Here is a 27,936-nt window from a genome sequence, read left to right as displayed (position 1 = left end):
CAGCTTCTCCTGTATTCTGTTTGTAGATTTGAGGCAGAGATTAAAAAAAAACAACAGGAAATACCTAAGAAAATTTCAACAAGTACAATAGGGTTCAAACTTTAGGTTGATAATGAACAGAAATACAGGGAGGATGTACAGATTTCACCCAGATGTATTTTTGAAATGTTAGATTGTTCCAATGTAGTTTGTTCATTACCAACAGCTGATCCGTGCTTTGATATTAAATAAAAAAATAAAAAAAATGTAAAAATACATGTTTACAATTGATGATTTTTTTAAATCATCAATTGTAAACATGTATGTAAAAAACATGTAAACATGTTTTTTTTTCGTATCACGACATTTTTACTGTCATGAAGCCTCAGTGAGAAATTACAGTTTGACTATATGTCGGATATCTAAATGATATTTTGATTTGCCCAATCAAAATGCACCCCTCACCCCGGTGTCCACATTTAAACTCCAGCTGTTAGCTGCAATGAATATGACAGTACACTGTAGATGGACCGTATGATTTTATGTATTCAGGGACTAACAGGGTCGCCAGTCCAACATTGTTTATTTTTCTTGAGCCGAGGCATAAACTTGGAGATCACATTTCAGCAGAGAGCGAAAGATGCACCGTTATCCGCTCAACATAGCATATATATATATTTTTCTTTTTTTTTTCAGATGAGACACTGGCTATTTTCACGAAAATAAAACTTGCACTAGGAAATCTCACGTTTCCTCGTAGAGGCTGGGTTTCCTCCAGACGAGAAGCAGGTCTGTTCACCAATCAAGTAGCACGGCTTAAACTTTGTTCCAAGGCTCTGACGGGAAACAGTTAATTTCATGTCCGGTCGACTGATTCCGACATTTGTCCTTTTGGCACTCAGTTCCCTGGTTGAAATATCTCAATTTGTCGAGTGCTTTTGTAAGGGAGTCATTCGTTTGAAGAGTCTTGAAGAGAAGCAGCAAGCATAAGCAGTGACAATCCCCTAAGAGAGCCAAAATATTTCCAATGTGGGGCCAGAGCTTAGGGAGGATTTAGGAGCTCTCTCCCAACAAGAAATAAACCAAAACTGAGATGAGTTTTTTTTTTTTGTTCCGAGGGTGTGATGGATATTTTGTAAAACAAAATCATAATTAGTAAAATATCGTTTTATTGAAGTAGAATAGAATATACATACATGGATTCTATTCTCCGTATCTTCCTCTCCCACACCAACTACCTTATTATCCTCTCTCACTACGTCCATAAATCTTCTCTTTGTTCTTCCTCCAGACCTCCTGCCTGGCAGCTCCAATTTCAGCATCCTTCTACCAATATATTCACTATCCCTCTTGTGTACATGATCCAACCCTGTCAGTCTGGCTTCTCTGACCTTCTATCTAAAACATCTGACATGTGCTGTCCCTCTGATGGACTCCTGATCCTATCAATCCTTGTCTGTCCCAAAGAGAACCTCAACGTCTTCATCTCTGCGACCTCCAGCTCTGCCTCCTGTCTTTTCGTCATATAACTGTTTCTAGTCCATACAGCATCGCTGTACACCTTTCCTTTCAATCCGGCTGGTCCTCTTCTATTTCATAGTACCCCTAACACTTTTCTCCACCCATTCCAACCTGCTTGAACTTGTTTCTTTACCTCATTTCCACACTCTCCATTGCTCTGGACTTTTGACCCTAAGTACTTGAAATCCTCCAACTTCTTGATTTCCACTCCCTGCAGCCTCACCGTTCCACCCAGGCTCCTCTCATTCACGCACATATACTCTGTCTTGCTGTGACAAACCTTCATTCCTCTCCTTTCCAGAGCATACCTCCACCTCTCTAGATTTTCCTCTACCTGTTCCCTGCTCCCAGTACAGATTACAATGTCATTTGCAAACATCAGGGTCCATGGAGATTCCTGTCTTGTCCTGTCATCACCACTGCAAACAAGAAGGGGCTCAGCGCTGATCCCTGATGGAGTCCCACCTCCAACTTGAACTTCTCTGTCACCCCTACAGCACACCTCACCACTGTCTCACAGCCAGCATACATGTCCTGCACCAGTCAACATACTTCTCTGCCACTTCAGACTTCCTCATACAATACCTATGTATATACACACACACACGCATTAATATATATATATATATATATATGTATGTATATTTTTTTGCTTATACATTCTTAGCTTTCCCTAAATTCACTATTTCCCTAAATGGATAGTTTAGCAGTTGAGCGAGCTACACCGAGGAGACAGTGGCTTCTTCCTGCAGCCAGACCCAAGCGCTGCATCTGATAAAAATTCACAAGTCTCACCTTCCCTCTGAATTTTTCATGGGGAGATCTGTGTGGGTGCGGGCAAAAAACCTCCCTTTAGCTTGGACTCGCTTGCTGATCGCTCGCTAATCGATCAGGAGCAGAAGACACAGAAGGAGGTGGCAGCTTCACCCTGTCTGACAGCAGACTCTGAAATCATGGTCGAATGAGACAAACTATGCAGTGTGTTTGTCGGCTTTAGGAAGAAAACCAGATGATAAATTTACAACAAATGTAAATATGAATGTAGTATTTATTATCAGGAAGCCCTTGGGGCGATATGTCCAGAATATGCTGCTATTTAATCTCTAACCTGTACAGGAAATCATGATAAATTTGATCGTTTGGCCCGATCGTTGCAGCAAATCTATTGGAATGCAAAGATGCAGTGCAATCTCACCCATTTTACAAAGTCAATAAGAGTGGATTTATCTTTATCAAATGACAGCTGCTAACACATCAGCATCAAGTGTACCCCCAGGGCTGCGTGCCATAAGTCGTGCTGATGTGGATGCAGTAAATGTCTGCCTGTCGGGGGTTGATGGTGCTCAGGGAGGGAGACAGACAGTCAGAAGCATAACTGTTAGCAAATGAGATCTGGTATCCTGACAGTGATCTCCAGGAGCATAGCTCACCTCGGATGACGCATTACATAAGCACAGTCAGTTTCGGACAAGGAGCAAGATGCAGGTTCTGCCTTACGCCACCCATACATCTAAAGACTTTGAAAAGATATGGAAAAGACTCATGTAAAGCAATCATCTCACACCAGCTCAAGGCTAGTTTTTAGAGTTTCAGGCTGAAACTAAGATTTTACAAAGAATGTGGATCTTACATATAAAGACGGCAATGACTCATAGAAAACTACAGCTAGATTCTCTCAGCATTTTTTTCCCCCCATGCAATGATTCACCAGGCATTTGCAGAACCTCTGCTACCTCTTTCTAGATGCTCCATACAGACCAGGACGTCCTTTGCTGTTCCCAGTCATCCATACTGCTAATAAGAATAAGATACTAAGATACTAAGATACTAAGATACTAAGATACTAAGATAAGAATAAGAATAAGAATAAGAATAAGAATAAGAATAAGAATAAGAATAAGAATAAGAATAAGATTAAGAAGGAAAATGTTTCAAATAAAACATAACAATAATAAGGAAGTAGGAAATAATACTGTCTCTCCCCCCAATATTCTGGCTAATTTTTGTTTACAAAGTTCCTTTTTCAAGTTTTGTTGCTCATCTATTGTTTTTGATTGTGTTATGTCACCAAGGCTGAAAGGCTTATGAAATATCAAACACATTTGATATTTTTGTAAGTCAAAGACTGGGAAAATACTGATCGATGACTGCCGTAAGACTATAAGATTACCACCTAATGACCAAGGTGACAGGAGGATGCTGACTCCAGTTAGATTTCCTTCTTTACTTTTAAGTCTGCGACTGTGAAAACCGTAAGATATAAGCCCTGCATTAGATGCGTGGGGTAGTGTTGTATTTTACAGAGAAATTAAACAAACATGATTGAATGGACAAAGTATTTTGACAGCGAACGAATCAAAGTGTGACTGTGTGATCCATGCTTGGACTCTGATAGGTTTCCTTTTCCTTTTCTTTTTCTTTCTCTTACTTAAATGTGGTGTTGAGCTCGGTTAGATAAACTCACGGGGATTGCAGGCATGTTGCTGAGCGACTTCCAATCAAATGTGGTTGGACTACTTCATCCCGATTGATGCCGGCCGCTTCGGCTTTTGAGCCTTGGGGCAGGAGCGTGAAGGTTTCTGCTAAAGAAAGTATGCGTCAGTTGATCTTGAACTTAACATTTTAAAAGAGAGCGGTCCCTTTTATTCACATAATGTCTTCGTTCTCTCACACATATGCTAAAAGTGGAACGATAAATTGCAGAAAACCAATTTCCCCAAGGGAATTAATACAGGAAAAATAATAAGACGAACATGAACATCATATTCTATGCCTCATTTTTTTGGCTAATAGCAGTTAACATTTTTTACAGCGAGGAGTAGAAAACTCTAGTTTATCCCCCATAAATCGAAACCCACTGTCTAATAAAAAAAAACACAAATGCCATGTTTTCAGGGGGAAATGTATGATTTACTTCTTATGTGGAGTTTGTATGTTCTCCCTGTTCTTGCATGGGTCTCTGCCATTCCCTGGTTTCTTATCACGGTCAAACAAGATGCCAGAGGTGAAGACACAAAATTACTTGTCGATACAAATGAGAAAATGAACAGTTGGATGTCACAACTCGGATCCAGTGATTGGTAGATGGCTGGTCCAGGTATATTCTGCCTTCAGCTTCCCTTTGCAACCCTGTCTGCTGGAAACATAGAATGAATGAATGGATGAAGGTCCAAAGCAGGTTTATATACATGAATACAAAACGTTGTAATGCTGAATTCAAGTAAAGCATGTCTCCTTGTAACACGGAATAAATAACGTCTTTTCCCGGCAACCTTGTGTTTATTGGTTGTCAATATAAGTGAAACATTCTCAGCCAGTGGCCCGCGTTCACCAGACTCGAAAACGCTCTAGGCATCTGAAAAAAAAAAAAACCTATGATAATGGCTGCTCGCGCCGAGATACAAATGGAACTCGCATGTGGAAATTGAATGACAGATGAAGGGTGGTGAATATTTTTCTTGCCTATTTAACAGCAGACCATCTGTCTTCTTGTCACAGTTGTTATCTCTCACCTCTTGGCTCCTGAACACATGAGGCCCCCAGTCTCACCTTGGTTAGCATATCTTTATCATGATTTTTTTTCTACCATGTCAGTTTGTGTGCCTTTTTTTTTCTCCGGTTTTCAGTCACAGACACACATTATTTACTTCAGTCTGTTTTGACTGACTTCTGGACCAGCAGCTCCAACCAGCCTGCTGTAGAAACCAGCCTTTGCTGCTGCTCTCTGCTCTCTGCAAGCTGGACTTTTTCCCAAACCCAATCGGGGATCAAATTAAACAATTGAAAATTACATGAAACAACAACCTGAAAAAACGAACTCTTGGTTTCTCGCTCATTCTTGTGTTTTTTACTAGATTTTTGACTAGCGTTACAATATCTCAGTATTCGAAAGTGTGTAGAAGGAGCGTCATGAAGGTAATGCTGTCAGCTGATACTTTTGGCTGCAAAAAAGCTTATAGCTGATCAACAGATCACCGGTTTTTCCTGCCTGCTTGTACTCGGATTAACCCCCAGACACACAATATTTATGATATTGATGGATATAGCTGTCGAATCCTCGCTTGGAGAGCTGTTGGAGCGTTTTTGTATTTTAAGGGTCACTTGTGGGGCTATTTGCACACACACGCACAAGCAAAAAGCAGGTGATTGATGTTGTGTTTAGTTCAGTGTTGAAGTGTTTATTCAATGTTCTCTTGAGTCACTGTTTAATTGAAGATGCGGCACTTTGATATGAGCTGATCACTGAAAACACACTCTGGAGTCGTGGTAGGCATAGAAATATGGCTGTGTAACAATCACATTTGAAAAATAAGTTGCACAATCAGGGAAACTTTTGAGGGTATGTTCAGTGGAATTTCTTATTGTCACACAAAGAAATGAATCTACCAGATGGTGTTTTTAGAGGAAAACATGAAAAGTGTTGAAAGAAATAAAACGATAACCAAATGTCACAGTATTAACCATTGCCGCCTCACCTCAACAAGGTTCCTGGTTTGATTCCAACCAGGAGCCTTTTTCTGTGTGTGAGCTTGCATGTTTTCCCCCGTGTCTGCTTTTTATTTCATTTCTTGTGGGTTATCTGCTGTGAAAGTCCAACAACATGGATTAAATTGCGCAGATGTGTGAATAAGAGAGCGAATGGTTGCATGTCTCTTTTTACACGAGAGGGTGAATGGTATATTTCTCTATATGACGTGCGAATGAGAGTATGAATGGTTTTATGTCTCTTTATGTGGCCCCGTGACTGACTGGCGAATGCTCTAGGTTGAACCCTGCCTCTCACCAAATGACTGCCGGGATTGACTCCAGCCCCCCCCGTGACCTTGAGTGCAGGAATAGATATTGAATGAATGAATAAATGCAAAAGGGATAGCAGTTCCTCAAGCCCAATATTTGGTTTGACCCTTGAGTTTGAAGAGAAGTAATCTGACAAATCTGACCTTATGGATATACACTTTCAAATATCGGATGTGTTTGACTTCCAGTTTCTTATCCAGACAGTGAAATAGTTAATCACAATTTTATTACAAATAGAGTCTGGTTGAAAAATAAAAGCTGGTAAATATTCATTGTGCATAGGCACGTTTCAGATGCTAAACAAATGCGCAGAATTCTAGTTACAATCTCCCCGACTTAATAATTTCAGCCAAGATCTGCAGGTGTGTGTTGAGCTGGTGAGTTTTAAATACGCCGCAGCTGTCCCAAACATTGTAGTACACAGTGCCAGTATGAGCATTAACCCCTTGGGATTCCGCCCCCGGGGACGGTGATGTTTAGAGCGCAGCTGATGGCTGACAGCTGTGTTTACCTAAGTCGTATCTGTGGGTGGGCCTTTGACTCCGTTTGTCCAGGGGACCACGCTATCCACGATGCATCTCTCTATGATTCATGTTTACTTTACCTCGCTCCTCCGGATGTCCTCTGGCTCGCTTACGTATTGTTCCTCAGCAGCACAGTAAATGATTCCTACTGTTTGATTACAATGCAGTGGAAAGGTTTTACATAAAACATATCATAACACATGATGTTTGCTCTCACTGATGTTGTTTTTCTGCAGACCAAAGCGGCCTATTTTGAATAAATGTGGTGCCGTTTAATTATCTGATTTATACCGATGCCGCATTATGTTCTGGCCATTCATTTGAAAGTTCTCCCTGCCGAGTCCTTTTCGAGAGGCCTGTGAATAGACAGGGGAAATACAGTATACTAATAATGATAATAATACACTGTATTTGACAGTGCCTTTCAGTGCCACCCCACAAGAAGTTAAGACAGAAAAAAGATTTTAAAAACATGTGTGTGTATATATTGATATTTATATTCATATGCACTAAAGTACATGCATAAATACATACACACACACATATACGGTACATGCATACATATACATATACATACATACATGGATGCATGCATGCATGCAGGCGTACATACATGGATTCCATAAATACATACATGCATACATACTTGCATATGCACTCACACATATACTGTATATGACAAAAAATAATTCTGGATGTTTATCTGTATGAGATTCAGTACATTGAAAATCATCACAGACTGTGAGTAAATTAATCATAATCCAACTTTGAGGTAAGTGAAGATGATATTTCTAATTTGCCACAGGGGTATGAACAGAGCCCGACGTTAGCTTCACCTGCTGTGCAATTAAGAGACTGGTGTGTGTGTGTACACACACAGCCAGTGAAATGAAGAAGACGTGTCACAGCTCAACCTCGTGCCTGTAACAAAAGCAGGGCTCAGTCGCCGCCCCAACAAACTCCACAGGCGTAAAGAGCTACAGCTTGTCAGCTTGAAAACTTGACAAGCTTTGACTTAATTCCACAGTAGAGCAACTGTTTTGGCAGATGATCCGCTCAACAGCCGGGCATCTGACGGTATCTTTCATCTTTCGATGCCGACAGGGGGCTTTCTTTGTGCAAGGAAAATGAAATGTGTTTTTTAGCCCTATTTTTTGGATACACACACACTTTCTTTCATTTTCAACAAGCAGCGGTCACATTCAGTTTATGCCGATAGAGGTGAGCGCTGTCTCGTTTGATTTGCACACCGAACGATAATCGGAATGGGATTTGTATTGATATCATTGATTTTGTACTCAGACGGGAGATGCTGCCTCATTATATTCAACCATGTTACGACACCTTCTCTTTCCTCAAATGAATTTGGAGCTGATGGGTTAATCGAGGTGGTTGGAGCCATTCCATTTTTTTTGTTTTTTTTTCAATGGACTTACGGTTCACAGGTAAGGCTTGACAATTTATCCATAATCCAGTGGTATTTGCCTTCAAAATCATCAAAACTTCACTTCAAATCATAAAGCATTTGACTATGACACATGTTTGAAGTTGCCTACAAATGTTGACACAGACTTGACTGTGAATCTCAGCCAGATTACTAAAAAAAGAGGAATGTTTGATTCCCTTAAAATTCTATGATATGACTTGAAAAGACTTGAAAAGAAATCAACAACACTCTTCATTGTGTTGGAGAAACTCAATTAATCACGATGCTTCTCCGACAGTATGATTTCCCCACAACGTTGCCGATGTCATAACCGGTTATGAGGCAAGAACATTGATAGAAGATGAATAAGTGACAGCCAATGTAACACTCCAGTGAACTTTTTTGTTTGTGTCAATGTTGTAACACAAACACAAGCTTTTAACCGTTGCAATGATAATTTTTTCCACATTGTTTTTGAGTGGTAGGTGATTTTTTTTTTTTTTTTTTAAGTTTTGACCTGATTTATCTTCCGTAACCGCTCCTGACTGTTAAGAGGGTTTCGCATGTAAATGTTTACTTGCTGAAAAAACAGACGACTAGCAGATTACGAAGAGTTGTAGCAGATGCGGTAATTGCCCGGCCCCAGTGTACAAACAAACCATGCATACATATCATGTGTTTCTGTGCGTATATGAACGCGCGCTGACTCATCCAAACAAAGGGTTGCGTTTTACTCTTGCTACAGAGCAACACTTTCACACCAGAGGAATACATATCCTATCGTAAAAGGAATGTTGCCGGGCCGCTTTTGCCCTGACCTTTAACTTGGTTTTTAATATTTGCGTGAGCGTGGAATTCCTAGTTGTTGCATCTTTATACTCAGGGTGTCAAGTAAGATTGTAAACATCTGGAGGTGGATCCATCACGTTCTCCCAAGTGTCAGGTGAAGGACAACATCTACCCAGGAAACGGCAGAGCAAGGGTCAGACTGAAAGTACTGTATTGTAAAAGACGTGGCTCAAGATTTGTTTGCCCTCTTGTGTGTGCGCAGGTAGCCAACCAGACATTCCACACCGACCAGCCTGACCTCCCGGAGTGTTTTCAACTCACTGTGCTGTCATGGCTGCCGTGCATCTACCTGTGGGCTGTCAGCCCCTTCTACCTCTTCTACCTAAAGAAGAACAACAAAGGCTACATCATGATGTCCATAATGAACAGATTCAAGACGGTGGGACTGCACGTCAACGCAACACGCATCCAGCACCCGGGCCGTCATTTGCATTTTATTTTCTAAAACATCCGAACAGCTCGAAAATCTGTTCGCTGTCCTTTATGTGTATTTCGTGTGAATTTTATGCAACTGCACACCTTACCCTTGTTTTTTTTTTTTTTATATAAAATGAAGACAACCCTGAACCGATACTGAGGGTTTACACTAGCCTCCAATTTAATTAGATTCATCATAATTTTCTCCTTGTTGGATCCATTTTGCTTGGCGTGTTAATTCTTCATGGTTCAGATTCAGGAACTATTAAAATCGGTCAAGTCCTTTTTTTCACCACATCAAAAGTCCTGTACCCTCTCTTGGTTTGACCCCTGTGCTGTAATCCTTTATCCAGTTTATAATTAGCAATCAGAAGACGGGGACTTGGGAACATTTACCCCTGAGGCACGTTTAGTGCCATACAAGGTCGATTTGGTGTTATTAAATTTGTAATCTTGTTCCCAATCCTGATTGCTATGACTGCCGTTCCTTTGATTCAAACCGGCATGTTTGCTCTTTGCTGAACTCAGCTGTCAACTCTTTTTCATTTTAAAGGCTCGTTTAAAATGATGTTATGTAGGTAAATTGGCACATTCATTTCATATGTCAAACATCACTGCCCACTTGCATCCCATGCATGGTTTTTGTTTCCATGGTTGTTAAAAGCCATACATCCACTTGAGGGCAGAGCAGAGTTCACGTCCGGGTTTCAAATTCTGCCTTATGTTTTAGACAAAAACAAACATGGCAATGACGGAGGAGCTTGTGATGATGTACATTCTAAGAAAGAGTAGCTAGCGCAGTAGTTAGTACTTCGGCCTCACAGCATGTAGAGCCCTGGTTCGATTACGATAATTTTCTGTGTGGAGTTTCTCCGGGTCCTCCGGTTTCCTCCCGCAGTCCACATACAGCAGGTTAATCGGACAAAAAAAAATGGAGAATTTCCCCAAATGAGTGAGTAAATGGTTGCCATCTTTGTATGTGGCCCTGCGATTGACTGGCGACCCAAGTGCTGTTGCCATTAGCATTGTGTGAGCATTTGTGAAAGGGTGAATTCAACATTGCTGTAAAACTACTTCAAACACCATAAAAATGAAGTTGATTTACACCCCTCTGTAATTGGTGCTCTAAAAAGTGCTCTGAAATGGCAGCTTTGGAAAACACAGACATTTTGAGGAACTAATGTTAACAATTTGACAACCCAGTGGCATAAAAAGTTGGAACCACAGAGCCACCGCATGCTCGTATCACACACGATGTAATGTCGTTTCATATACCTTTTTTCACCGAGGGATGAGCTTTGCATTATGGGTCATAAACTGTGGCACTGACAAGTGTTTTTGGAGTGTGTGTCGCAGCAGCTCAGCTACCACTCCACTTGCATACTAATCCAGATGCTTTTTTAAGGCTAAATATATGGTTAAATATTTGATGTACATTTTGTGACACGCTGAGATGACAGAGATGTATATTTTCTTAAGTCACCTTGCTCGGACCCGCTGTATATTTCATATGAGCGCTGTTTGTTTTCCCACGTCTTTCTGCTTGATGTATCTAGTTACAATATTCATGAGAAGAGAGTGCAACAATCAATGCACTCAGTCCATTTTGCTTTGACACACAGTTGAACTAACGTCCCTACTACTGTCCCACACGTTATTATTCTGACTGTATTAGCATTCATATCCACATAATTACTAAACAAAATAATCAGCGGCGTACTGTCCAAAAACAGAACAAAAAACAAATCCTGCAATGTCTAATCCATTGACGCAGCGGCCTGTTAATTATCTCCTACTTCCTTGTTTAAAAGCAAACATTTCAGGTTTTCTTACTGTCTCTTCTTTCACTAACGCCCCCCCCCACCCCCCCACCAGGCATTCGGCTTGCTGCTGTGGATCGTGTGTTGGACGGACCTCTTCTACACGTTTCACGAGCTCCGGCAGGGCCTCACTCAGCCGCCCATATACTTTATCACTCCCCTGGTGCTCGGCATGACCATGGTATGTCCGCAGAAACCCAACCATAAATGCTTCACATCCAGTCCCAACAACAGGAAGTTCTCTTATTTATAGTATAACTAAGTATTTGTGTCCTAAAATCTTCCTTGGTGTTAAAATCATGAGTATAATTTTTTTTTTTTTTTTTAATCTTAGAGAGAATGTTGTTAGTTTGAGCATCCGTAACCGTGAGATGAGGAAATGCAAATAACTTTATAGCTATATGCAAATGACAGCTGATAAAGAGCGCACAGCCAAGAGACACTATCTGATTATATAGTCTGATAAGAAAAAGGGACCAGAAAGGCTACTTTGTGAGCTATTACAAATAATCCATGACAAGGTGTAATTATTACCAGCGGTGGAAAAAATTCAAGATAATGCTGTTTTTCAGATATTTGATAAATCACATCAAATAAGATTAATCATCTTTAACGGCTACTTATTGTTTCTGGAGATTTTTTGATGATGTTTGAATGAATCTGGAAACTGTATGATTCTTAAATTCCTAGAGAGCAACTCAGAGGTTAATTTTTTATTTTTTTACCAACTACTGATGAATCCTTATCAGAATAGCACAGAGCGAACAAAGATCACTCTTTGCAAAGTATTTCGTTTCCCCATAAATTGTCTGCTACATACCGATTGTTTTTGGAGCAGCACATGACAAGATGGAACACATTGGTGGAATCCGCCATTGCTCCTACTGGGGATCTGTAAAAACTGTGTTTGTGTACTAAATGACCAAATATTTTAGGCATTAGCTTTAGAAATGGTTGCAAACTTTACTATATTCCCAGGTTATCTCAGCCTTACCTGTCATCAGCCAATGGAAATTGCGCCGCTCGAAACTGCCGGGTGCATATCTAGGGCTCCGCTTTATAATACAAAGATTTTAATTTCAATTGTCCTCACAGGTTTATTCATTTGCTTTTCTCTAAATCTGCTAACCAACTGCTGGATTAATAGATTAAACCTTCAGCGCAGCATCTCATGGATGTCTATGTGAACCTTGGGTTATGAAAGTGAAACGCAAAGATCCTGCTTATATTCCAAAGGTACTAACGCGGACACTTGGATTAAACCGACCAATCAATGCTTTTGGGGCGATCCTGAATTGGACACTTCCTCAACGGGTGGAACCGAAGCCCGCCGGAAAGAACTGAGAGTCACAGGTCTCATGAAGGCCGTGTCAGGTCACTGAAAAGCCAGAAAACCCCTGGAGCAGCACGTCTAACCCAGATTGTAACACAAAGGAACAGTCAGCAGGAAGTACTGACCCAGTCAGACTGAGGTTTACCTCACATGCCCTCAGTGATACTTTCTTGGGCCTGGGGTCTGTGTCACCAAGCAGGATTAGTGGGTTAGTGAGGTAACTTAAGGTTCAACCTGGGATTTTCCGCATCATGACGGTGGTACACTTTCCAGCAGGCTATATCGCCATGGCGACTTATACGGTTAGATTGTTATATGCATTCGTTAAGTACATTTTTAACGCATTGCAAACGTGTCCTCCGTGAACTTCTAACATTTAAAATAGCATATTTACAAGTTGAAATAGTTTTTCTACATTTACAGTTCACTTGTTCCTAAGTCTCCATTAGCTCCAGGGTGCCAGCTGAGAGAATGATGCTCACACTGATTTGCACACCATAGTAATACGACCGAGGTTTTTTTTTTCTCTTGTTATTTTTTTTTCAAAAGGAGCCAACAGCTGCAGCTATAGTTGGATCTAGAAATGTCTGGATGACAGCACAGTGATATTGGTGTCTATAAATTTGGAAAATGCCCACTGTGCTTCATTATACCGTTTTATTGACTCAGATTTGATGGAAGTCACCGATCAACGTGGAAAAATGTGCTCGTCCGGAAAGTTTCTCTCAGATTCACCATAGCCCATCTACTCATCTACTTTTTTTTTTTTTTTTAAACTGAAGCTTTGACTCACTCTCACCCTAAGTCTTCTTTTCCTTTTCCTTTTCCTGTGTATTACCCTCCATCCCTCTCTCATAGCTGTTGGCAACCTTTCTGATCCAGTTCGAAAGGTTACGCGGGGTCCAGTCCTCAGGGGTCCTCTTCATCTTCTGGTTCCTGTCTGTGCTGTGTGCCATTGTGCCTTTCCGCTCCAAGATCCTACAGGCATCCAGTCAGGTGAGAATACGCCGCCCTCAGATGACTTTTTGGATGTCAGTCTGTTTTTATCTCTCAGCTCATGGCCTTGCGCAGATTCTTATCTGTACTAACCAGCGTCTCCGTATCTAAAATTTACGGGAACAGGGCCAAGCCTTCAAGCCCAGTTTTATATTGACAAGCCTTCCACTTTCCACTGTGGCGACAATCACCGTTACTTTTATCTGTAAATCGATCTTGATAAGGACATCAGAGTAAAACAGTAGAGAATCAACAATATCATAAAATAAAGAATTGAATGATCATAAGTACCTCTTTCAGTCCCATAATATTTTGATTGTTTAGAAATCCTCTGGGATTGGTTTATTTGACATCTGCTGAAGATGCTGAGGGTTAAACGCCAACTGTGTGCTCTTTCTTAGCGGAAGCCCAGCCTCTATCTGGAGAAATGTATAGAAAATTCCTCAAGTAGAAGTAACTCGCAGGTCACATCAGGGCACTGCATTTCATTTATCATGCCGGCATCAAGTTAATAATTATGTTGTCCTAAATTTGCAATGACCATTTGGATTAGATTAATTACGAGGGCTACAATCACTATGAGAATATAACTATCATATAAACTCCACCAGTTTACACACCTTGACAAAATACAATTTCCACAAATTCCAATGCTGAAAACGTAGATAAAATGACGCCGTTGTTCTCTTGTCCTTGCTCTTTAAATCGCGACAAGAGCAGACGGAACGATATCTGTCCAAGTTTCACACTTGCATGTTTTACGCTGGATGCACAAGGGACAAGGGGGATTTTCTAGTGACGCATCACGGTAACTATTGCCGGCAAATGAATCAGTTTGCAGACAAAATGAAGCTACGCTAAGCCTGGGTAATCTGCAGGAATCACCTGAATGGTAATGATACAAATCTGCAGTTTCCATTCAAATGATCTCTTTGGGAATATTTGAGTTTTGAACGGTCGACTCTGTCGCTCATTGTTCACATGCATGCATAAACACACACACACACTCTTCCTCCTGCCATTGCTGCCTCGGTACTTGCATGGGAATTTACAGTAAGGGGATGTTTTGCAGGGGTCAGCTCAGGGCACCACTGAGCAAACAGCAGGGAGAGGGAATAGTAGACCCGTTGTTTACAGGATACTCATCTCACCTCTGGTGTTGGATAGCGGCGGACAAAATGAGCGTACGCTGCTGCGTCAGGGACAAGCTTGAAAGAGGATGTAAAATATGTCTGCGAGTTCAAATTGTGGAGCTGCGCCATACCAGAAGTAGGCTGTCATAAATTCCTGGGTATTTATGGTGATAAATACTACTCGGTCCCTACTTGGCAGGTGCTTGGCAGAATTCTGGCTTTCAACACCGCAGTGCTCTAATCTGTGAAAGTTACAAGCTTCCTTAATAAGTCTCTTTTTTTTTCAGGAAGGAAGGCGATTAGTGACCCAAAAACATTTCTACTACTGAGGCTGAAATTGCCATTTCATTGCAAAATATCTGTCCATATGTGATGGACGATCTGCTTTTTTACATGTTAATCTATGCCTAATAATTTTAAGTGAAAATGGGGGGCTGGGGATTTGGAAAGACTGAAGTTTTTTTATACTAACAATTGGACTGAACAGAACTGTGACATCATTTAATTTTATTTATGGAAGATGGAAAATGGGGGGAATTTCCTGAAAACAAGACTGGAGGTAGTGTATACCTACTGTGTTGTATGCTTGGAAACTGGGACAGCATCCTACTTTTTTCTGTTTTGTTTTGCCTTTTTTTCCTCTAGAGGGGAGGTTTGGATCGGGCATGACATTGGCCAGTGGGAAAAACTTTCATAAACAAAGGAAACATTCAAAAGGTTTTTTTTTTTTCCTTGGTCAGTATAACATGCATACAAGAAACTGGGGTATGTGACGGTTAATTGGATTAGAGAGGGTGTAAATGAGGTCAGAAGTGCAGCCGCTTGGCAAGAAGTCAATCTACTCGGGCCTTGTGTTCCGCAAGGAAGACGGTCAGAAGATCCCTCTATAGGACGTCGCTCGCACTTTTCAGCGTCTGCTCTTCATGATGGAGCTCGGACAGTGAAATTTACCCTTGTTTTCTTTTTCAAAAAACACTTCCCTGTGTTTCTCTAGATTAGGAATGAGGGAATTCGATGGTGAATACTAGATATGAATTCTGTGCTTGTACTCTTCAGTGCAGTATGAATATCAGTATGAATATTTAATAACCCGGCAGAAATTGTACTGTACCTCTTAATTTTATGTATATAGGAGTTGCTTGACTTACGTAAGAATTCTGCTCCAACATACAGACGTAACACGATTTTCGCTCTTTGACGGAACTCACATGATGTATATATGGCTCTCACCTATACTAGCAAAGGAAAAATCATAATCTAGGACATAAAAACACTGTACAGTAAAATGAATGAATAAAAGAAAAACTTACACTTCCAAAAAACAACACACTGACAAATATAAACAAAGCCATCTTCCTCATATAGTGCTACATGACGACGTATTTGTCCGCCCCGCTCGTCAACTAGTTCTAGCGTGTAATTTGTTTGACCTTGCAAAAACTGTATGTCAGAATTATGAAACAAGACTTTCTAAATTGAATAATGTTAGATGGCAACACAGACCTGAAAAGCTGCAGGTTTAGGACATCGTAAACCGAGGGCTTCCTGTCTATAGGCTGCATCATTAAATGAAAAATAGTTCTCCTATAGTTTCCATTTGGTGTCAAAGATAGGTCATATGACCTTAACACAGCTTTAAGCTACATTATGTTCAATCCAAATCACATCATTAACTTATTGTTGGATATCATGTGTCTGTACTGTGAATGTATGTGCTTCAGCAGAAGTCTACTGAGTTTTACCACTGTAGTGTTGCTAATCAATGGATTTAAAACGGTCTAACTCTGTCCGACAGCTGTCAATTCTGTTTTTTTTTTTCTTACAGGACGAAGTGACGGACCGACTGCGTTTCACTACGTTCTACTTCTACTTTGGGCTGGTGGTCTTAGAGCTGATCCTCTGCTGCTTCAATGAGAAGCCGCCTCTCTTCTCTAACGTTGTCACAGACCCCGTGAGTCAAACACCCAACTGCGACGGGCATGTGTCTGTTTATATCAATGCTTATATCATTTAATGCTAGAGTGAAAGTTGTCCGACTGGTTTAGTGCTTCGCAAATTGTTATCGATATCCATTGGATTTCATTTCCTAATTTTTTCTCTGTTCATGTTCCGAAGCCGGGTCTTACTAGCTGCCCAAAGCAGTGTTCGGCCGTGATTAACTCTCCATCATTATCTTTAGAATCCCTGTCCTGAAACCACCGCTGGCTTTTTGTCCACGATGACATTCTGGTGGTTCACAAGGTGGGTTCCCATTGCTCTCCATCACACCGTCTGTTGTTCATCTATGTTGTTTTCACCACTGCAGTGATACAGCTTGAGTGCATGCCTGTGGCTTTAAACCTTTAAAAAAATATTTTCAATAAATATTATTTCGATTTGGTTATAACAGTTGATCGCGATGTAACCTTTTATGAACTTCTTCATTGTTTCCTTTCTTAAGCACCGCGGCGTCTTTCTGTTACATCCTGTAAGCTAATCTCCCCCTTGTACCGGAAAATATGTCAAGCCAATTCCCGGTGAAACCCGACCCTGGAGTATATAAATGGTGATTAGTGAAATCTGGGAAACTCAATTAGGCCACTTTGTGGGAAGCAATTCTTCACAAAATTGTCCCTTAGAGATAATTTAAGTTACAGCCATATTTTGGACGGTATAGCATGTTTGCCTATGGGCGCACTCATTGATGATGCGTTTACCGAACCGCGTTTTCCTCTGTTCCAGCATGGCCATCAAAGGGTACAAAATGCCCCTGGAGTCCAAGGACCTGTGGTCGCTGAACCGGCGCGACTGCTCCAAGGCGATGGTGCCCAAACTGCTGAAGGAGTGGGAGAAGGAGCAGGTCAAGTCCAGGAGGTCCGTTGCCGAGACGCGACAACGTCGAAAACGTTTCGGTTGGATGGGCTCGGTTGCTACTAGAAATGTCCCCGGAGGACAAATGACCATTGTGTTGACATCATGCGCGGGGAAACACAACTCAGAGAGCAATCAGGCTAGAGAGAGGCTATAACCTAGTTATTGCACATCGCTCAGCTGGTCAATGATCATAGTAGTCTACTTACATTGGTCACCAAAGACCAACACATCAGATGTCAGTTTAGACATTTCATTGTGTATCTTTTCGAAGATTAATTAAGATTTAGATATTTTGTGCTGATATAAACTCACAAAATATGTCAAATCGTGTTTAAATTATTTAATTGATACTATTCTACCAGTAAGTTACATGTTTCAGATGTTAGATGTCAGTTTTAGACATTTAATTCTGAATCTTTTGGGGGTTTATTAAGATTTATCTATTTCCTGTCAATGAAGACCAACATATCAAACGTCAGTTTAGACATTTCATTGTGTATCTTTTCGGAGATTAGTTAAGATTTGGATATTTCCTACTGATATAAACTCTGGAAATATGTTGAACCATGTTTAAATTATTTAATTGTTACTTTTCTACCAGTTAGTTATATGTTTCAGATGTCAGTTTTAGACCTTTAATTCTGAATCTTTTTGGGGATTAATTAAGATTTATCTATTTCCTGTCACTGAAGACCAACATATCAAATGTCAGTTTAGACATTTCATTGTGTATCTTTTCGGAGATTAGTTAAGATTTGAATATTTCCTGCTGATATAAACTCCCAAAGTATGTCAAATCGTGTTTAAATTCTTCATTTGTGACATTTCTACCAGTTAGGTATGTATGTCAGATGTAGTAAAAATTTCCGGAAAAACAATTTTCTAGATTTTTTTTTTTTTTTTTAAATTAGACAACCCCCAATTAGATGAATTCGCTTTCAACTGTGTTATGTTGTTTAACAAAAGGTAAAAAATAAATTAGTCTTTATAACTGAAATACTACTTTAATTATGAGACTAATAAAATTGTATAGTTAAAATTAATTTTGCAGTTTTCCATTTAATCGGTTGTAGTTTCACAAGGAGCTACAAATAAAGCCATTTCTCATTTGACTGCAGACCATCTGTAAAGGCTACACAGACCCCCAGGAGTGTTTGACCTGACTTTAACCCTCCAGCTTTACGCCGCGTTAACCTGGTTTCCCAATTACATAACATTAGTGCCAGGTCAGCGCGGAAATGTTTGCACAAGTGAGTGAAAGGCAACCAGATGAGACTTATCATTTTGGTTTTTCGTCGCGTAACCAGTAACAAACTGCAGCGTCAGGAATGAACCGTTCGCTTTCCCATCGCCGCCATCTGCGCCGCTTCCTTATTTTTGCTTCACTGTGACAATCTTGCCGTGGTCAGCCGGCCTTCGCGTTTCCGTCAGCGGAGGGGATGTTTTCTCAGAGGGCTGCTCCCCTTGTGTGTGTGTGAGATTGTGTGTGTAGCGGAAGTCCAGCCGCTGGCTTTTTTAAAAAAAATACTTTTGTTAAACCTTCATAGCATATTATCACCTTCTTGTTTTTTCTGAAATTTTATCAAGACTTTCTGGTGTGTGATCAGAGAGAGTGGCCTTAATGCTTGGATTTGATCAGTGTGCAGCGGGAGAAAGGAATATGAGAGAACCATCTGACCTCCGTTCTGCTGCAGTTTTCCTGCCAGTTTGGCTCTCGGCAAGAGCCGAGTGTAAAACGATACGCAGTGACTCAGTTAGACCTTTTCAGTTGTGTTTGGCGAAACCTGTTTGTTGCTGGATCAAATTCGCCGGCAGTTGTCGTCCGCCGGCCTCAGTCGTCGTCCGTTTTCCCCGCGTTTGGCTGCTTTTAGAGACGGTCCCTGAAGTGTTTCTCCCCCCCGAAAGCTCGGAGGCTGTCCTCTTTTAAATCTGTGGACATTTTTAAGCAAAATTAGCACCCCAAGGACCGAAAAAAAAAAAAAAAAAAAACTTGCTAATGCTATGATTTACTTTCTCCCAGGAGACAACGAATGTTTTACGGATCTTTGCATTTCACTATATATTGAGCTGCACTAAACAGGCAGGCATCTTATTTTCAGTGCAACATCCAAGACTGGTTTCTTAATTTGAAGGTCACTTTCAGTTTGATTCAGCTTAGGGCTACAGGGACGGGCTGAGTGACAAATATGCGCGAGGAAAGGAGGACTTACACTCGATAATGAAATCACATCTTGAAGTGTCTGTCCAAGTGTGGGATTGGTTTCCACGGCGGAGCCTTTTTTTTATATGAACAAGCTTCTCATAGTTGGAGGGAATTATAATGCAGTGATTTGTTAGGATCGTACTTGTCTGGTTAACACTGATTTATTCCCCCCCAGACACACAAACACACACACACACACACACGCCCACGCACACACAGAGGTGCTTTTGTGGATAAAGTCGACATGTATTAGGAGGTTTACCTGCCCTCGTGGAACCTTCTGGCTCATTCCCCTGTGTTTCTCTTCCCACATCCACTTCGTTTTCAGCGAGCAGAGTGTGTCCACTCAGGCCGTCTACTCCAAGCCGCCGTCGTCCGCGACCAATCACATGGGAGGCGGAGGCGAAAGCAGCCCGGACGAAGTCGAAGTGCTTCTGTCCAATCCCAAAGCCGCGCCCCGGCAGCCGTCCTTCCTACGCGCCCTCATCAAAGCCTTCGGGCCTTACTTCCTGATCGGCTCGGCCTACAAGCTGCTACAGGACATCATCACCTTTGTAAACCCTCAGCTGCTCAGGTGAACCCGGCGGCCCCACCGCCCCCCCGCTACCCCTCCAAAACACTAACAACCGCTCATTGTTCCTGTGTTATCGAAAAGGGGGGATGGAGGAGGAGGTCAGGGGTTTGCGCTCTGTGTTTTCGCGCTTTCCCCGTCCCACAGAGTGGCCTCACAGAGCAGCCCTGGATTGGTTAGAGCATCCTCAAATGGGGAGTGGGTGGGGGGTCAAAAGGTGGATTATATTTGCAATTTTATTTATTTGTTAGCCTTATTTGTTAGTATGAGCACCGAGTCGGAGAGAAGTCACAAGTGACTAAATTTGCAAGTGCTGCCATGTCAGTTTATTGCTTTTCTGTTTGAGGGGAAGTTTTTAACTTATTCAAGAAAAAAAAAAAAAATCCTCAGAGGCCATAAATTTAGATTAGAATATTAATATCGCTGCAAGAGCCAGACACATTAAGAGCGCGGATTCTCAAAATGTTCACATCCCATCTCCCAAAATAAATAAGCCAGAGACTCGTGATCCCACAACCCCTTGGGGAAGTTGATGTGGGTGTGCTTATGTTGCAAAAACACACACACACACACAGACCTAGTCGAATCGAAATGTTAACCACAACTGATCTTATCCTGACATTTTATTTATTATTTTATGATTTGCATCAAACCAGTTGTTCTAAATAGCTAATATTCCTCCAGTTCTTGCTGATTTTGATTTTTTTTTTTTTTTATCCACCCACACATTTTCAGGGACTCTGATTTTGCACAGCATTAAATACAGTTAAATACGGTGTTTCTAGGAGAAAAAGATCAATGGTTGATAAACATGATGAGTACATTAAGGAGGAGGAAGATTGATTCAAGTGGAAATCATAACTGGTGTCCTTATGTAAACTCACCACCGTCCAAAAAAAAATCCTACCCAGTATGAATGACACAAGTTCCGCCCTGCAGTAATTCAGCTGCCGTTGCTGAGCATGAAGCCATTATGTAAATATATTTCCTCTCAGACCTTCAACAACCCTGATCTGTCATCAGCTGCTCTTTCAAAGCCTTCTTCTGTGCCTGATCCGGTGTCGCGCTCGTTGACAGAGATTTCCCTGACGTCGTTCGTCACACCCATGCCGCTTACTTTTAGCGATTCACTGTACACGCTAACCCTGCGCGACACCGCCAGACGGCCGCCGCTTTCGTTGCGATTTTTTGTCGGGGGGGAGAGTCAAATCATCTTGCGGTCATAGAACTTTTTATCTGATTTAGTTTCCATGTGACCTAATTATCTTTAATCCTGGTAGAGCTGTGACAAACTGCCACACTACTCATGGACTTCATGATTTGCGTACTTTATTGCTTAAAACAAATGTGATTTTTTCTTCTTTTTTTTTTAGATAGCTAATATCTATATTTTGAGCTAAATTATTACTCTGAATTAATGTATTAGAGTTCCAGTGACTGTTTCAGCACATCTCCTTCATAAAATCACTTATTGGACTTTGATGAAAATATTGCAAAAAATCAATCTGCTTTTTTATCTCTCTAACAAAGCTCAAAATCAGATTTAAATTGGAGCAAACAAATAAACAAAATGTATAAAATACATGTAGAATAATAAATACAGAAACATTAAAACGCTGATGCTAAGGCCAATGATGATTCCCACCCAAGTCACTTCAGGTCAAGTGTTCGGAGTCAAACGAGGCCAAATGCGGGTATTAGTGATCTTTTGTGAAAAAGGGGCTGAAAGAAAAGCATTGTAGCAAGAAAACTGGCCTTCAACCCCTGTTTTTTTAAAGATTTGCATGTAACAGAGTCTGATGTTTCCCGGATTACCTAAACAAATAGGTTCTCCAACCTGTATCCCGACTTTATCGGGGAAAAGTAGTTGAGACATTGCTTTAAATATGTTATAGCATCAAGCAGGACATCATTTGGCAGCTTCACGGGCTCGAGTCCTTTCAAGATGATCATTGTCTTAATTTCCCCAGAATGATTTATCTCTAAATCACACAAGAACAGTGTTAGTTTCAATAACATACGCGCCAGTGCTCTTCATCATCATCACCATCATCACCTTCCTACGCATTGACAGCTTCCTGGCTGGAGCTTTTCTCTCCATTGTTGGATTTAGTGCGCACACACCAACGCATGGGACAACTCTCTGTGGAATGCTAAACCACTCGACCGAAACGCACCTGTGGCCGAGTAGATTCGTCCCCTTCGGTTTCTCCGGAGCGAAACAGGAGCTGCAGGCTCTGTTTGCTTCCCCACAGCGGGCCCGTTTGCAAGTCTGGAAAACCATCTGGAACTAGTTGTGGCAAAGATCACTGACAACGTGGTGTTATTTTTTTTTTGTTGTCTTTTTACGGGTTTGCTGTCAGAGGGGGGGCTGAGCTGTGAGCGAAAACTGCCAGACTCCCTTCGAGGGGCGGGAGTCTCACCGAGAGAGTAAACGTAAAATAAATGTCCGCTTCTCTTTCCCCCTTCAGAATGCTGATCTCCTTTACCAATCAGAAAGGCGTTCCCGATTGGTGGGGCTACTCGCTGGCCTTCCTCATGTTCTTCACGGCCTTCCTGCAGACCCTCATCCTGCACCAGCACTTCCAGTACTGTTTCGTCACCGGCATGAATGTACGCACCGCTCTCATCGGCGCCATCTACAGGAAGGTACGCGCTTTTCCGTCGGCGGCTCCGGCTACCAAACCGAAAGATCAGAATCGTTTATTAACCCTCATATTATGTTAAGGGTCAATTTGACCCATTTCACCCATTGACCCAATGGGTCAAATTGACCCTTAACATAATATGAGGGTTAAGGCCACACAACAGTGTTGGTGGAATTTGTTTCCGGAACAGCACATAATGCTCACATCTGTGTCAGTTCCATCGTCAACAATACAGACAGAAAATCAAGCTTAGCAAAATGATGATCTCTTTGTTTACTTGGCTTATGTTTTTTTGATCCTGCGGCAGCTCACGGCGGTATTTTGTAAACTCTCAGCCGTCTCACACCCCAGCACTTTATCTCGTCCCTCCCAGGCTTTGGTGATAACGAACGCTGCCAAACGTTCATCCACTGTAGGGGAGGTGGTTAACCTGATGTCTGTGGACGCTCAGCGATTCATGGACCTCACCACCTTCCTCAACATGCTGTGGTCTGCTCCTCTTCAGATCATGCTGGCGCTCTATTTCCTCTGGCAGGTATGTCTGTTCATAATCCAACCCAGGAGCGGAGGGGACAAGAGCAGGAAACGCCACAAACGCTCGGTCATAATAAGGACGTCATCATCCACATTTAGCCATAACAAATATATCAAATTAGGAAGTCCTCAAATAGAAACAGGGATTATACATAAATGATCCATGAGTTGCACACAGAGACAGTTTTTGTGTTCCCTTTGCTCTTTAAGCTCCGATCCATAATTTGCATGTGACAGTTACAAACTCGATATTGTGTCAAAGAGCTTCTCCGACCTCCAGCAAAGTACCGTCATTTCCGGACTATTAGCTGCAACTTTTTTCACACGCTTTGAACGCTGCAGTTTAAACAATGATGCGGCTAATTTATGGATTTTTACGTGCTCATGAGCTTCATGCTGCCAAAATCTTTTCCTGGGAGGACACTGTAGTTTTTATTTTTTTAACCAGATGTGTTACAGGTACTGTTTGGAAAATTCGTATTTAATCAAAAGTGAAAAAAATCTTTATTATAGCTTTACGTGTAAATATCTCATGTCACAAATGGACACTTGTGGCATAGACACAAGTGTGACCTCTGTTAGTGCATTTTTTTTCTTTTGAAATTTAGTAGGTGTCGCTTATATTCAGGGGTGCTCAATAGTCCAAAAATTATTGTATAAATACTCTTTTGGATGTATTAACCATCGAGGACCGGGGTGTGTCTTGCAGAACCTGGGCCCGTCCGTGCTGGCCGGAGTGGCGGTCATGATTCTACTGATCCCTTTAAATGCAGTCATTGCCATGAAGACGCGTGCCTACCAGGTACGGACCATCGGAGAATCATATTTCGAGATATCTGACGGATACAATCGCGCAATAAAGGTCAAATTGATCCTCGAACTGTTGTTGGCTAGATAGAAGAGATATTTGTTTATTGTCAATATTAGCTTAGCTTAAGTATGCTTGCCACAAAGCTGTTTCAATGGTAAGTTATGCATCACTTTTGACTTGGAGGTAGCCACGCGCGAGATATTTTGCATCATTTTGCATAATTTATGCTACCTGACACACACCCCCCATTGTTGTTATAGTCCTAGCCATTTGTGAATAAAGAACCAGGGTTTTTTTTTTGTCCTCGTCTCTGCTCTCCCACCGTCTGCCAGGTGGAGCAGATGCAACACAAGGACTCCAGGATCAAACTGATGAATGAGATCTTGAACGGCATCAAGGTGCTGAAACTGTACGCCTGGGAGAATTCCTTCAAGGAAAAGGTCCTGGCTATTCGGCAGAAGGAGCTCAATGTGCTGAGGAAGACGGCGTACCTGGGAGCGCTGTCCACCATGGCTTGGACCAGTGCCCCCTTCCTGGTATGCCTTTTTTTTTTTAAGTCCGAACACCTGGAAGACTCTCTCCTCAAAGGAGCATCTGTTTTGCAAAGCAAAGAGGAAGCATTGATGAAATGACAACATCAAACATGGTGTTTTTTTCTTCTTTTTTTTTTAACCTACTTTGCTCTTAATTTTCACAGATTTGAAACTGAAATTGAATTCAAATACTACAGATATGGATGAAATATAAAATGGATCCAGCTCTGCCCGGTTTCCAATTGATGACAGAATTATAGTCGGCACGGCCACCCGGCGATGCAGACTCTGAGAAGAAGTCTGTTTGCCCTCAAACGCTCTTTATAAGGTCATAATTCATGGTTAGCAGCTGGCGAGAGTCCAGCTACCCCAGTTTGCCATCACAAATGACAAAGAGCCTTTATTTCAGATTTATTTTAAGACCTGGCATTAAACAGCTCCATTGCCGCGGGATGAAGAAAATATTTCGGTCGATCGGAATATTACTATTTATGAATATTTTAACAACGCGGATTCATATGTCTCCTATCAAAATGCGCGGCAAAGGACGGCAAATCTCATCAACGCAGAAAATCAAATCTGCCAATGAATATTGCATTATCACTTCGAGAGCTTGAGTCCGGGATTTTCTTGAAATAATCGCCCACGCATAAGGATTGCGTGTGATTTGCGTGCAGGACCTTGAGAGGAAGTTTATGCAAAAGATTTTGCAATGCGCTGTTACGTAACTTTTTAGACAAGTAGGTGAGGAGACGAAGGCTGTTTGAACATGAATTTGTCAAATGAAGTGTTGATGTCTGAACAAAAAAGTGATGACTAATATGGCACAAGAAATGCTGACTAATGCCTCGGCCAGTCTGTTCTTCTTATCCATTAAGTGTTATATCATCATGTTTGCTTCACACCAATTTTTCCTTCAGAGTCCTAATCGAAAAGAATTTTAAAATCCCATTCATGGCTTCGAGGTGATGAAGACGGTCAGATTTTCTTAAATTTTAAACATGAGACTTCTTGAAAAGTGAGTTATTATAAGAAGAATAAGAAGTGATTATTTTATGGCTTTCTTTTGCCCCTGCAAAATCCTGTGACTGCTTGTTATCAAACAGACGCGTTCGTAAACTATAATCCTTTACGGGAAAAGCCCTTGCAGCAGAGAAAAAAAAACAGCTAAATGATCCAGATACAGGTCCAGACACAGACACACACACACACACACTCCAGTGTCGGGAATTATTTACAGCAAGACAAAGCTGGCTATGGGGGCTACTGGGGATGTCATAGTAACGTTATTACACACACTATGTTTCATCAACTTACCGCCCGTTGGCTGACATAAAGCGTGGCACGCAAGAAATCTGTGACCAAATCTGTTTTTTTTTCTCCACTGGTTTTGCAGTTTGTCTGATGGAGAAGTTTTTGACTGCGGCCAGAATGTGTCAAAATAATACATATGAGTGTCACCGAGATGTGACTGCTTGCCAAAGAGTCTCAGCAGAACTGGATCTTAATAATTTTATCCCAAATCCTGTCTGGGTTCATATTTTTTTTTTCTGTCTTTGACATCGGAGCGATGCTTCTTAAACAAACTCGCCACGATGCATTCAAATCGCCGTCTCTCGCTGCTGAGTCATCGCTCGACTGCCAGCGTTTCACAGCAGACTGCCCCCTCTGAACCCGATAGACCTCCACGTCTGAGTGGCCTGTTTTGCCGATGTGTTCCCCCAGGTTGCCTTGACAACATTCGCCGTGTACGTGACGGTGGATGAGAACAACGTGCTGGATGCAGAGAAGGCCTTTGTGTCGCTCTCGCTCTTCAACATCCTCCGGTTTCCTCTCAACATGCTTCCCCAAGTCATCAGCAGCATCGTGCAGGTGGGAACCCTTCGTCTCTCTCCGTTGTCTCCGTCTCTAAGCGGGTTCACGGAGTTTTTTTCTTTTTGTGTGTTTTTATAGACCAGCGTGTCACTCAAGCGAATCCAACATTTCCTGAGTCACGATGAGCTGGACCTGAACTCAGTGGATAGAAAAAACACAGCCACGGGTAGGAGGGCGTGAGCAAATATCTGCTCTTGTCGTGTTTTGTTGTTTATCTCCGTTGTGAAATACGCTGATTTCCTGCCGTCACTTCTTTTTCTACTTCTTCCTCTGCAACACGTAATATGTGAAAGCGGAATTATCTCCGGGTGACTCATATTGTATCTAGAAAGCGCACTGTCACGATTTCACGGCTGTTACGCTGGTAGTTAAAGCTTCCCTGTGTCCACTTTCGCCCTGTAGAGTATTCCGTGACAGTCATCAACGGCAAATTCACGTGGGGTAAAGACGATTCGCCGGTTCTGCATGGGTATGCCTGGAACAGCCACACATGCACACACACATGTCCTGGCCAGCGTGTCTTCAAAATGTAAATGTTGACTCCGTCTTATAGCATCAACATGATGGTGCCTCAGGGATCTCTGCTGGCGGTGGTCGGGCACGTCGGCTGCGGGAAGTCCTCCCTGATTTCTGCCTTGTTGGGCGAGATGGAGAAGCTAGAGGGCGACGTTTCTATCCGGGTAAGGCTCGGAGCGCTGCGTCACATCAGGGGAAGAAAAAAAAAAATCACGTCTCTGCCGGCTGCAGCTGCTTTTAGCAAAAAAAAAAAAATCTAATGAGCTCATTGTCCGCCACCCGCAGGCATCAAATGACAGACAGATTAAGCATCTTGTCAAACATTGCTGGTTTTCCTCAGGAAAGTCAGAATTGCAGCTTGGAGTAGGTTGCCGCAACAACAGATGTGTGATACCCAAGTAGAGTTCTCTTAGAGGTTTTACAAGTAAAGGCCTGCACTATGGGACCATGTCTGGGAGAAGACTGTACCTAAAAATGCATGAACTGATGGTCATCTTGTCCAAATGTTAATGCACTGTGTATATATATATATATATATATATATATATATTGCTTTATAATATTTTTTGGTTTTATTGTTCTAATTTATTTTATTTG

The 27,936-nt window shown here is 41.7% G+C and overlaps 1 protein-coding gene across 2 annotated transcripts in view; it reads left to right on the top strand.

The window, feature by feature from the left end:
• abcc3 (ATP-binding cassette, sub-family C (CFTR/MRP), member 3) overlaps positions 1–27,936 on the top strand; it is a 55,222-nt gene that overhangs the window by 11,410 nt on the left and 15,876 nt on the right. For both annotated transcript variants that reach the window (XM_086141035.1, XM_086141036.1), the window contains exons 2-16: positions 9,299–9,475; positions 11,389–11,514; positions 13,525–13,662; positions 16,621–16,746; positions 16,975–17,036; positions 17,517–17,648; positions 20,180–20,425; positions 22,894–23,071; positions 23,444–23,605; positions 24,314–24,406; positions 24,748–24,951; positions 26,674–26,820; positions 26,902–26,989; positions 27,226–27,292; positions 27,377–27,503. In XM_086141035.1, coding sequence (XP_085997161.1) covers positions 9,299–9,475; positions 11,389–11,514; positions 13,525–13,662; positions 16,621–16,746; positions 16,975–17,036; positions 17,517–17,648; positions 20,180–20,425; positions 22,894–23,071; positions 23,444–23,605; positions 24,314–24,406; positions 24,748–24,951; positions 26,674–26,820; positions 26,902–26,989; positions 27,226–27,292; positions 27,377–27,503 — 2,073 coding nt within the window. The remainder of the gene's footprint in view (positions 1–9,298; positions 9,476–11,388; positions 11,515–13,524; positions 13,663–16,620; positions 16,747–16,974; positions 17,037–17,516; positions 17,649–20,179; positions 20,426–22,893; positions 23,072–23,443; positions 23,606–24,313; positions 24,407–24,747; positions 24,952–26,673; positions 26,821–26,901; positions 26,990–27,225; positions 27,293–27,376; positions 27,504–27,936) is intronic.

The sequence above is a fragment of the Fistularia commersonii genome, chromosome 33, assembly GCF_037954325.1.
Source record: "Fistularia commersonii isolate RoL2024-O1a breed Wild chromosome 33, RoL_Fcom_v1.0, whole genome shotgun sequence".
Lineage (NCBI taxonomy): Eukaryota > Metazoa > Chordata > Actinopteri > Syngnathiformes > Fistulariidae > Fistularia > Fistularia commersonii.
Note: the sequence above shows the minus strand (reverse complement) of the source record. Positions and strands in the feature narration are given on the sequence as shown.